This window comes from Gymnodraco acuticeps, unplaced genomic scaffold, assembly GCF_902827175.1.
Source record: "Gymnodraco acuticeps unplaced genomic scaffold, fGymAcu1.1, whole genome shotgun sequence".
NCBI lineage: Eukaryota > Metazoa > Chordata > Actinopteri > Perciformes > Bathydraconidae > Gymnodraco > Gymnodraco acuticeps.
Window position 1 is genome coordinate 1,874 of NW_022991996.1, and position 13,127 is coordinate 15,000.

Here is a 13,127-nt window from a genome sequence, read left to right on the forward strand (position 1 = left end):
GTGTGTGGGTGTGTGCCTCTCACCTCCTCAGGTGTGTGTGTGTGTGTGCCTCTCACCTCCTCAGGTGTGTGGGTGTGTGCCTCTCACCTCCCCAGGTGTGTGTGTGTGTGTCACCTCCTCAGGTGTGTGTGTGTGTGTGTGTCTCACCTCCTCAGGTGTGTGTGTGTGTGTGTGTGTGTGTGTGTGTGTGTGTGTGTCACCTCCTCAGGTGTGTGTACACTCTGCTCAGTGTCTCCTGCTCTGGGCTCTGGTCCTGCAGCTGGACTCTACAGGTGAAGCGCAGCTGGTGCTCGTTCAGACCCAGATCCTTCAGTGCCTGTTCTGAGGAGACCAGCTTCAGACTCTGAGAGGGGACACAGCAAATAATAATAAATACATGAGTTACTTTAATAAATAATCCCCCGACAGGTGAACCCTCCAACAGGTGAACCCCCTCGACAGGTGAACCGCCCGACAGGTGAACCCCTCAGACAGGTGAACCCAGTAAAGCCAGTTGAGTAGCACTTGAAATGTTTGGCTCTATGAAACCTGATATACTTATATGATTCTGTTTTCTTCAAGGTTGTGTCTTCCTGGTCGAATGTACTTATTGTAAGTCGCTTTGGATAAAAGCGTCAGCTAAATGCAATGTAATGTAATGTAAAAACCCCCTCGACAGGTGAACCGCCGGACAGGTGAACCGCCCGACAGGTGAACCCCTCAGACAGGTGAACCCCTCAGACAGGTGAACCCCCTCGACAGGTGAACCGCCCGACAGGTGAACCGCCCGACAGGTGAACCGTCCGACAGGTGAACCCCTCAGACAGGTGAACCCCCTCGACAGGTGAACCGCCCGACAGGTGAACCGCCCGACAGGTGAACCGTCCGACAGGTGAACCCCCTCGACAGGTGAACCGCCCGACAGGTGAACCCCCTGACAGGTGAACCCCTCAGACAGGTGAACCCCTCGAACCCTGCGACAGGTGAACCCCCCGACAGGTGAACCCCCAGGTGTTGGACAGGTGGTTGGACAGGTAGTTGGATAGATGTTGGACAGGTGATTGACAGGTGTTGGACAGGTGATGGACAAGTGATTGACAGGTGATTGGGACAGGTGATGGACAGGTGTTGGACAGGTGTTGGACAGGTGTCAGGTGGACTCACGTTGTCCTTCATGATGAGCGTGCCGTGCATGGTGCGGGGCCTCTTAGGGTCAGGGAGCGGACCTGAAACAGCGTTAATAACATATATAAGTTAAGTTATGTTATACACATGTTTATATATTTGACATGTATATGTATAACGGACCTCCCAGAGCCATCTCCCTCTTCAGCAGGTTCAGAGAGATGTCCACCGGCACGCTGGGGTTCGTCTGCACCGTAGCCGTTTCTCCGTTAGCCGGCATGTGGCAGTCGATACCTGAAAACACATGAGGGACATGTTAAATATTAATATATCACCATCTGAGCAGGCATCACAGACTTTAGTGACTGTAACATTGGGTTCATAGACTCTAACATTGGGTTCATAGACTAACATTGGGTTCATAGACTCTAACATTGGGTTTATAGACTCTAACATTGGGTTCATAGACTCTAACATTGGGTTCATAGACTCTAACATTGGGTTTATAGACTCTAACATTGGGTTCATAGACTCTAACATTGGGTTCATAGACTCTAACATTGGGTTTATAGACTCTAACATTGGGTTCATAGACTCTAACATTGGGTTCATAGACTCTAACATTGGGTTTATAGACTCTAACATTGGGTTCATAGACTCTAACATTGGGTTCATAGTCTAACATTGGGTTCATAGACTAACATTGGGTTTATAGACTCTAACATTGGGTTTATAGACTCTAACATTGGGTTTATAGACTCTAACATTGGGTTTATAGACTCTAACATTGGGTTTATTGACTCTAACATTGAGTTCATAGACTCTAACATTGGGTTTATAGACTCTAACATTGGGTTCATAGACTCTAACATTGGGTTTATAGACTCTAACATTGGGTTCATAGACTCTAACATTGGGTTTATAGACTCTAACATTGGGTTTATAGACTCTAACATTGGGTTCATAGACTCTAACATTGGGTTCATAGACTCTAATATTGGGTTCATAGACTCTAACATTGGGTTCATAGACTCTAACATTGGGTTCATAGACTATCATTGGGTTCATAGACTCTAACATTGGGTTCATAGACTCTAACATTGGGTTCATTGACTCTATCATTGGGGTTATAGACTCTAACATTGGGTTCATAGACTCTAACATTGGGTTCATAGACTATCATTGGGTTTATAGACTCTAACATTGGGTTTATAGACTCTAACATTGGGTTCATAGACTCTAACATTGGGTTCATAGACTCTAACATTGGGTTCATAGACTCTAACATTGGGTTCATAGACTCTAACATTGGGTTCATAGACTCTAACATTGGGTTCATAGACTCTAACATTGGGTTCATAGACTCTAACATTGGGTTCATAGACTCTAACATTGGGTTATAGACTCTAACATTGGGTTCATAGACTCTAACATTGGGTTCATAGACTCTAACATTGGGTTCATAGACTCTAACATTGGGTTCATAGACTCTAACATTGGGTTTATAGACTCTAACATTGGGTTTATAGACTCTAACATTGGGTTTATAGACTCTAACATTGGGTTTATAGACTCTAACATTGGGTTTATAGACTCTAACATTGGGTTCATAGACTCTAACATTGGGTTTATAGACTCTAACATTGGGTTTATAGACTCTAACATTGGGTTCATAGACTCTAACATTGGGTTTATAGACTCTAACATTGAGTTTATAGACTAACATTGGGTTCATAGACTGTAACATTGGGTTCATAGACTCTAACATTGGGTTTATAGACTCTAACATTGGGTTCATAGACTCTAACATTGGGTTTATAGACTCTAACATTGGGTTCATAGACTCTAACATTGGGTTCATAGACTCTAACATTGGGTTCATAGACTCTAACATTGGGTTCATAGACTCTAACATTGGGTTCATAGACTCTAACATTGGGTTAATAGACTCTAACATTGGGTTCATAGACTCTAACATTGGGTTCATAGACTCTAACATTGGGTTCATAGACTCTAACATTGGGTTCATAGACTCTAACATTGGGTTCATAGACTCTAACATTGGGTTTATAGACTCTAACATTGGGTTCATAGACTAACATTGGGTTAATAGACTCTAACATTGGGTTTATAGACTCTAACATTGGGTTTATAGACTCTAACATTGGGTTCATAGACTAACATTGGGTTTATAGACTCTAACATTGGGTTTATAGACTCTAACATTGGGTTCATAGACTCTAACATTGGGTTCATAGACTCTAACATTGGGTTTATAGACTCTAACATTGGGTTCATAGACTCTAACATTGGGTTTATAGACTCTAACATTGGGTTCATAGACTCTAACATTGGGTTCATAGACTCTAACATTGGGTTCATAGACTCTAACATTGGGTTCATAGACTCTAACCTTGGGTTTATAGACTCTAACATTGGGTTCATAGACTCTAACATTGGGTTCATAGACTCTAACATTGGGTTTATAGACTAACATTGGGTTCATAGACTCTAACATTGGGTTTATAGACTCTAACATTGGGTTCATAGACTCTAACATTGGGTTCATAGACTCTAACATTGGGTTTATAGACTCTAACATTGAGTTTATAGACTAACATTGGGTTCATAGACTGTAACATTGGGTTCATAGACTCTAACATTGGGTTTATAGACTAACATTGGGTTCATAGACTCTAACATTGGGTTTATAGACTCTAACATTGGGTTCATAGACTCTAACATTGGGTTCATAGACTCTAACATTGGGTTTATAGACTCTAACATTGGGTTTATAGACTCTAACATTGGGTTTATAGACTCTAACATTGGGTTCATAGACTCTAACATTGGGTTTATAGAGTCTAACATTGGGTTCATAGACTCTAACATTGGGTTCATAGACTCTAACATTGGGTTCATAGACTCTAACATTGGGTTCATAGACTCTAACATTGGGTTCATAGACTCTAACATTGGGTTAATTGACTCTAACATTGGGTTCATAGACTCTAACATTGGGTTCATAGACTCTAACATTGGGTTCATAGACTCTAACATTGGGTTCATAGACTCTAACATTGGGTTTATAGACTAACATTGGGTTCATAGACTCTAACATTGGGTTTATAGACTCTAACATTGGGTTCATAGACTCTAACATTGGGTTTATAGACTCTAACATTGGGTTCATAGACTCTAACATTGGGTTTATAGACTCTAACATTGGGTTTATAGACTCTAACATTGGGTTCATAGACTCTAACATTGGGTTCATAGACTCTAACATTGGGTTCATAGACTCTAACATTGGGTTTATAGACTAACATTGGGTTCATAGACTCTAACATTGGGTTTATAGACTAACATTGAGTTTATAGACTAACATTGGGTTCATAGACTGTAACATTGGGTTCATAGACTCTAACATTGGGTTTATAGACTCTAACATTGGGTTTATAGACTCTAACATTGGGTTTATAGACTCTAACATTGGGTTCATAGACTCTAACATTGGGTTCATAGACTCTAACATTGGGTTCATAGACTAACATTGGGTTCATAGACTCTAACATTGGGTTCATAGACTCTAACATTGGGTTCATAGACTCTAACATTGGGTTCATAGACTCTAACATTGGGTTCATAGACTCTAACATTGGGTTCATAGACTCTAACATTGGGTTCATAGACTAACATTGGGTTTATAGACTCTAACATTGGGTTCATAGACTCTAACATTGGGTTCATAGACTCTAACATTGGGTTCATAGACTAACATTGGGTTAATAGACTAACATTGGGTTTATAGACTCTAACATTGGGTTTATAGACTCTAACATTGGGTTTATAGACTCTAACATTGGGTTCATAGACTCTAACATTGGGTTCATAGACTCTAACATTGGGTTTAGTGACTAACATTGGGTTCATAGACTCTAACATTGGGTTTATAGACTCTAACATTGGGTTTATAGACTCTAACATTGGGTTCATAGACTAACATTGGGTTTATAGACTCTAACATTGGGTTTATAGACTCTAACATTGGGTTCATAGACTCTAACATTGGGTTCATAGACTCTAACATTGGGTTCATAGACTCTAACATTGGGTTCATAGACTCTAACATTGGGTTCATAGACTCTAACATTGGGTTTATAGACTCTAACATTGGGTTCATAGACTAACATTGGGTTTATAGACTCTAACATTGGGTTTATAGACTCTAACATTGGGTTCATAGACTCTAACATTGGGTTCATAGACTCTAACATTGGGTTCATAGACTCTAACATTGGGTTCATAGACTCTAACATTGGGTTCATAGACTCTAACATTGGGTTTATAGACTCTAACATTGGGTTCATAGACTCTAACATTGGGTTCATAGACTCTAACATTGGGTTCATAGACTCTAACATTGGGTTCATAGACTCTAACATTGGGTTCATAGACTCTAACATTGGGTTCATAGACTCTAACATTGGGTTCATAGACTCTAACATTGGGTTTAGTGACTAACATTGGGTTTAGTGATCTTGAGGGAGTGTATATTGATCTTGCGGGTGTGTATAATAGCCGCTTTCACACCAAGTACTTTGCCGTACTTAGTTCCCAGCACTTAGTTCCCCCACGGAACTAAAGAGCAGATGGCATTCACACCGGAATAAGTCCCTGAGGGAAGATTACGCAAATGAAGCAGATGACGTCACTTCTTCTTCTTCTGCTTTGGGTTTACTGGCAGGCCGCAAACCACTTCACGGCGTGTACTGCCGGGTGGCAGTATAGGCAAGTCCCCGGCCGGAAGTCCCCGGAGTTGGGGACTGTAAATCGCCAGAACGCCGACACCTCCTCATCTCCACCGCTCCCATGTTTTCTTTGTGTTGCCAGAAGTTATTCCCTCTCTGTTGGTGCGCAGGGCTAATGCTAATAATGCTAATGCCAGCAAATACAATGGCATGGGGGTAAAAGTTCTCATGAACTAAGTTCTCTTTTTGGTGTGAACGCAAAATCCCAGGAACTATCGGAACTAAACGGGAAAAGTACTCCGGTGTGAAAGCGCCTAATAGCCGCGTTCACACCGGAGTACTTTTCCCCGTACTTTTCCCCTTTAGTTCTGTTAGTACCCCTTATGTTGCGTTCACACCAAAAGGAGTACTTAGTGCCGGGAACTTTTACCCCCATTGTTAGTGCCTGCTGAGAGGTGGTACTATCCTGGGGGGAAAAAGTGCCCCAGTTCTGATTGGCTGGGCGAATTGCAAACCACGCCCCGTAAAACTCTGAAAAGTTTTGTGAAGCCGCCATTGTATTTGTGGCATTAGCATTATTAGAATTAGCATTCGCCCAGCGCACCAACGCAGAGAGAATAACTTATGGCAACACAAAATAAAACATGGGAGCAGTGGAGATGAGGAGGTGTCGGCGTTCTGGCGATTTACTCGGAAGGCTTCAGTCGAAGCTGCTGGGAGTCCCAGCAGCTTCGACTGAAGCCTTCCCCAACTCCGGGGACTTCGGGCCGGGGACTCCGGGTGGCAGTATACGCTGTGAAGTTGTTTGCAGCCTGCCAGTAAACCCAAAGCAGAAGAAGAAGTGACGTCAGCGGCTCATTTGCGTAATCTTCCCTCAGGGAAAAGTACTCCGGAGTGAACGCAATTGGTACTTAGTGCCCTGGGGTAATTAGTGCCGGGGCACTAAGTGCCGGCACTAAGTACTGCAAAGTATGCGGTGTGAACGCGGCTATTGATCTTGAGGGTACTCACTGAACTCCTGCTCGATCTTGCCCTTGAGGAACTCCATCTTGACGGCCTCTCCGTGAACCAGCAGCACATTCCTGGGCTCAGCCATCCTGATGAGCTGCATGATGCCTTTAGCATCTGCATGAGCACTGAAGGACATGTACTCCACCTGCAGCTTTACCTCCAGCTGTGACACACACACACACACACACACACACACACACACACACACACACACACACACACACACACCACACACACACACACACACACACACACACACACACACACACACACACACACACACACACACACACACACACCACACACACACACACACACACACACACACACACACACACACACACTGTTAGCTGACGACATGTTAGCTTCACCTCCGGCTGTGACACACACACACACTGTTAGCTAACGACATGTACTCCACCTGTAGCTTCACCTCCAGCTGCTCTCACACACACACTGTTAGCTGGCGACATGTACCACACACACACACACACACACACTCACACACACACACACACACACACACACTCACAGACACACACACACACACACCACACACTCACAGACACACACACACTCACAGACACACACACACACACACACACGCACACACACACACACACCGTAGACCTGCCCTCCAACTCCAGCTTCCTCTGTCCGTTCAGGATCTTGTGTCCAATGGTTCCCTGAACGCAGTAACCCGGCATGATCACCTGAACACAACAACAACAGCTGGTTATTACAGGTCAGCTTCCTTCATGATCGCCTGTCAGATGTCAACAACCACTTATTACAGGAACAGTGCATCCGGAAAGTATTCATCCCCTTCAACTTATCTCACATTCTGTTATGTTTCAGCCTTATTTCAAAATGGATTAAATTATTTTTGTTTCTCAACATTCCACACACAATACAATTGACCGATTATCAGCCTTTTTTTAAATCAAATTGCCGATAAAACTTTGGCTCTGATGCGGCCGTTTCCCTGGCTGCAGTCACCACTCAGTGTACACGAGCAATGTCCCGCCCACAGCGCTATCTGATAGGCTATTACTGAAGTGTCAATCAACACTGAAGATTTTCCGGGCGGGAGCCAGCCAGAGGCGGGACCTTCTCAGATTACAGGCAGGTGCGAAGAACGCAGACACAGATTGAAGCAAGCAGCAGCGCTGAGCAGCAGAGCCATCCATGTTTTAAAACGAAGTTCAATAAACATCCCTATCCCAATTTAGAGACAATGGACGTCCATTCTCGGGAGACGTCTGACAGTGGTGCGGTTACCCAAAGTGACAGCCCTAATTTTACCTCTATTTAGAGGCAATGGACGTCCACTCTCGGGAGAGAGATCTCCAGCATGTGTCCCTGAAATAGGGACTCAGGTTATTTCACACATCCAGGACCGAGACTGGGGAAATCACCTCTCTGTGGCCCCTCCAAGACCACCAAAGGATGGACTACAGACCTCAAGCAGTCTCCCTGACATGGGCACTCTGCTTATTTCACACCTCCAGGAGAGAGACCAGTAATTGCACCTCTCTGTGGCCCCTCAAAGAGCCCCAAAGGATGGACTAATGACCTCCAGCAGTCTCCCTGACATGGACACCTCCATAACCGTGCACACCGTGAGTCCCCGGGCCCCCGGACTTAAGCACTCCCCCACGGACTAAACCCAGATGATCACACTCTACATAACCTCATGCCCCTGATAAAACTTAAAGGTGGTGGATTTTGTGGTGTCAGCCCATCAGCATCCATATTCGGCCTTCTTCACGGCACCACCACCCCGCCCCCCCCTTCTGTGGAGGATATTCTCATGCTCCTGGTAACCCTTTAAATAGTCTGATACTACCAGGGCTCATCACTGCACTTTACAAGCCAGAAATAATGTTTAAATGGTTGGGAAAAGTGTTTTTAAACGTCTGGAAGAGAGTTTTAGCCTGTCATTTTGCACGATATCATTTAACATCGAACCTCTCCATTTCCAGGAGAGGTTCGATGTTAAATGATATCGTGCAAAAGGACAGGCTAAAACCCAGGAATAAGTGTTTGAAAGGCGGGGAAAGTTGTTTAAAATAGTCTGATACCTCCAGGGCGCATCGCCGCATTTTACAAGCCAGGGAAGGTGTCTGAATCCTGGGTAAACTTTGTTTAAATAGTCTGATACCTGGCACTGTATCAACCCCTGGGAACCTTCAAGGTTATATAAATGTTTTTTTATTTATTTAATTATCACACGATTTTTACAAAAGCAGTATACACAATATGCATAATAAACATAATAAAAACATAATAAAAACATGATAAAAACATGATTAGCGGGGGCCATATGAGCCGTCTAACTTGTACGGTGCACCGAGGGAAACAGGTTGAGTCCACGGCCTCTACCCCCTCATCAGGAGTATCAACCGGCCCTGAAGAAGAGGTATCGCTGCTCGCCGCCTCTGAGCCCTCTTCGGAGGTATCTGACGGCAGTAGAACTCCTTCCGATGATGCTGCTGCTGCTGCCGCCCTGAACATGGAGCGGATCTTCAATCCCTCCTTTATTCCAGGCGTATTCGCGTAGAACCGGTCTGCAGTGCTTACGTCGTGACACATAAACCTGGCGAGAATCGACCTGCTTTCTGGATCTTGGTGATGCTTGATATTGTCTGACAGGGCAGTGCGCAGGATTGTGAAGGTGACGGCTGTTTCTAGCCCAGCATCAGCCCAAGCCCTCTTCAAGTGAGCGTTCAGGTTCCTGGAGTCATGCTTCCCCGTTGAAAAGGAAGAATTCATTCTGAGGACCCGACAAGCCCTCTTTTATCCCCATCCACCGCATGACCCAGCCAAACTCCTTTACTGTAAGCACCAGCTGTGCTTCGCCAAATGTCTTGGCAGTCTTGTGATCCTGCACATGGATGATGTAGCCCTCAGCAGTGCCCCTTAAGTCCGCCTCTAACACCTCAGTGTTGGTCATGTTTGCGTACACACCCGGACGGTGGCCATACAGGAGGCTCCAATGGAGGGTTAGATAGCCATATAGCAGGTACTGGGTGATTGAGGTTGGGTTGCAAGCCATCAGGTCAAGGAGATCAGGGATGCGCTTCTCAGCGGCCGCCATGGCGGCGAGAAGCTCCGCCTGGCTCGGCAGACGATCCAGCTTGTTCCTCTTCATCTTGAACTGGTGGACAGTGACAGACTTTTTCAAGTTGTTCATGTTGGCTTTCACCTCTCTGATGATGTGGGTCATATCAGACTGGGTGAGCCTGCACCCCCGGAGCTTTGACTCAGACAAGTACCTCAGGAAATGGTTCACATTCTTCAGGAACAACAGCGATGTTGTGACTGCCCGGCCCGACTTTACAATATACTCGCTCCAGCCACGGACCCTCTCCGTGTCTTTTAGGAACAGCCAGTCTGACAGCCGGTTAACACCATGGGCCATGAATACGAGGAAGTTCTTTATCCGGCTGACATTGGACAGAAAATGTTCTTTCCGTTTTACTGTCGGTGCGACACCCTCACAATGATGCCTGTATGTCTGAATGTACGTCTCCATGCTTTGAGGCAATGTGATTTCACGCATGGTATTCCCCCGTCCCTTCCCAGTGGACCAGTGAGGAGAGGGCCAGTCCATTACAGGAGGCTGCTGGGGGCCGCATGACAGTCTTGACCGGGGTCTTGAGAGGGGTCTGACTACGGGAGGCTGCTGGGGACCGCATGACAGTCTTGACCGGGGTCTTGAGAGGGGTCTGACTACGGGAGGCTGCTGAAAAAATAAGTTTCAATTCATCCATGGAAAAGGGCTGAAAATGAAAAAAAGTATCCGAAGATAGTGCATCATGAGCCCGCAAGAGTCCCCTGACAACTCTCCTTACATTCCTCCAGAGTCAGGAAAAACTCTGTTATCTTTTGGGAGAACCAGAGAAAAGGGGTGAAAATGGAGAAATTGTATCCCAAAATAGTGTCTCTTAAGGCGGGTAGAGTCCCCTGACAACTCCCCTTGCATTCCTCCAGAGACCAGTTCAAACACTTAAAGTTTGGTAAGAACCATGGGGGGCCAGGCAGAGGTCGCGTTAACCGAATATTTTCCGCCAATGACGGATTTTTTCTAACAATGACGGAAAAATCTGAAAGCAGTCCGTCATTTTGACAGATTAGAACACAACTCGGAACAGCGCCAAAATGTCCACCAGCGGCCCACATTATATGACATCCTTAGTGGCCAGGTCGACTGAGGGCGATCTACTCTACTGTAGTCTGTAACTGTTAGTCATTCACACCCCTGTCCAGTTGGTGGCGAGTGTGTGTATATTAAGTAGCTATTGTCTAGTCTTGTTTTTGACCTCGTTGATTACCTCGTTGTTTAACCGGCTTTAGCAATCGCAAAATGTCACGGCAGCTGATCGTCCGAAGCTTTTTTAATAAGCCCAGTAATTGTGATGGTTTGGATACACGAGGTGAAAAGAGGGATTGATGCGGTGGAGGATGAAGGACAAGCCAGTAAGACTCAAACTGACAACGTTCAGCCAGCGGCAGAGGGGCAAGCAAGTGGCAAGGAGTTCAAGCGGGAGTACCGGGTTCAGTGGGAGCAAGAGTTTAAGTGGCTGAGGAGGGAAGATGGCAAAATGTTCTGCGACATCTGTAGAGAAGCTAAGATGAGTAACGGATTTGTCCAAGGGTGCACGACGATGCAGAAATCAGCGTTCAGGCTACAGCAGGTCAATTGAGTTGTTCTTGTAAATGTTTTGTTCATATTCTGATTGTAATTGTCTCATTTAAAACGATGGCATTGTTCATATTTGCCTGTTTAGGCCCAATGGTCGTGGTGTTTTTAGCGGCCTCTGCCCCCCTCTGCTGTCTGTCAGTGCAGGAACAAATAAATCATTCATGTTCGTGTTGACATGAAAAGTGACCACACGGTCGGTGTCTCTGTTCATCTTTTTTTTTCTCCATGCCCTTAAAAGTTCTTTATGAATCATTAAAAAAATAATAATGATTGAACATTTGCTGCTCAGTACTCAAACATAAATATTAAATATGTCTCATCTCATCATTAAAACATGAAAAATAAAATGACGGGTAATAATGGATTATGACGGGAATGTTACGATCCTGTCCGTCAAAATTACAGACAACAAAAAAGTCTAACGCAACCACTGTCTCCATGCAACAATTGTATCCGAGCCAAAGCACTCATGTAGCGGACACATTCCTCCATGATGTGAAACAGCCGTTTTTTTTCTGAGTCCTCTCAAAAACTGGGTTTCCGATTTCATGCGGATAGTAGCTTGAAAAACATGAATTATTTTTTTTGACGGAGGAGGGGAGGTCTCGATTCCCCTCTCTGTTGTAAAATGCAACGGGGAAGTGGAAAAGTGTTCGGGGCTTCCGCCCGAAGCGCCGAAGACTTGAGCTTTTTGGAGCACTCTGTCGTTTTTTCGAGAATTTTTTTAAACTTCATTTTTGATTATTTTAAGATATAATTGACCGTTTTCTTTACTTTTTTCGGCTTTCCACGGGTGGGGGCGCATGGCAGGCCGGCTATGAGCTCCCAAATTCGGCCTGGAACCTCCGGGAATTGTGGGCTAAGCTCCATAAACTGACAAAGTCACCCAGAAATGTCACTTTAATAGCCCAAAAATATATAATACAAATACATTTAAATAGTAAAAGATAGAATTGTGCTCCTAATTACCCGGAATTTGATTTATATAGCCCCATGATAGTGAATACAAATCATTTTCATGGAAAAAAGTGTTAAAACCCCTGATTAATATGTTTGTAATGCTGGCAGCAGGTTCACTGCTGTTAGCAGGGTCTCACACTCAAAGGCACCTAGGCAGAGCTCCAGGGTGATGCACAAGGCTTTCATACCCAGCAATAAGTGTTTGAAAGCTGGGGAAAAGTGCTGTGAATACAGGGAGAGAGCAGCCAGAGAGAAGCGGGCTGTGAGAGCCACAGAGCGCAACCACAGATCTCCTTGCAGCGCATGGCTCTTGCACCTAGACTGCACCCAGAGAACAGGCTGCTTCACAGCACTTTACAAGCCAGGAAAAGTGATTGAATCCTTGGTATGTGGAGTGGAGCCTCGCAGTTTTTCAGGTTGATATGTGAAGCTCATTAGCTAGCCAACATGTTTAGTAAAATATTAGAAGTGAGGCTCCTAGACTAACGTTAGGTCTACTGTAATAGCCTCACTTTGAATAGTTTGCAAAACATTAGCTAGCACTAGTGTTTTGCAGTGGCTAGCAGCTTATTGGGATGTCATGCTAGATAGAC

At 44.7% G+C, this 13,127-nt stretch overlaps 1 protein-coding gene across 1 annotated transcript in view; it reads right to left on the minus strand.

Annotated features, from left to right (window-relative positions):
• Window positions 1–200: 200 nt before the first annotated feature.
• ints11 (integrator complex subunit 11) overlaps window positions 201–13,127 on the minus strand; it is a gene marked incomplete at both ends in the record, with an annotated part of 25,485 nt that continues 12,558 nt past the window's right edge. The window contains 5 exon segments of the mRNA XM_034201249.1: window positions 201–343; window positions 1,144–1,205; window positions 1,288–1,398; window positions 6,867–7,029; window positions 7,490–7,579. Coding sequence (XP_034057140.1) covers window positions 201–343; window positions 1,144–1,205; window positions 1,288–1,398; window positions 6,867–7,029; window positions 7,490–7,579 — 569 coding nt within the window.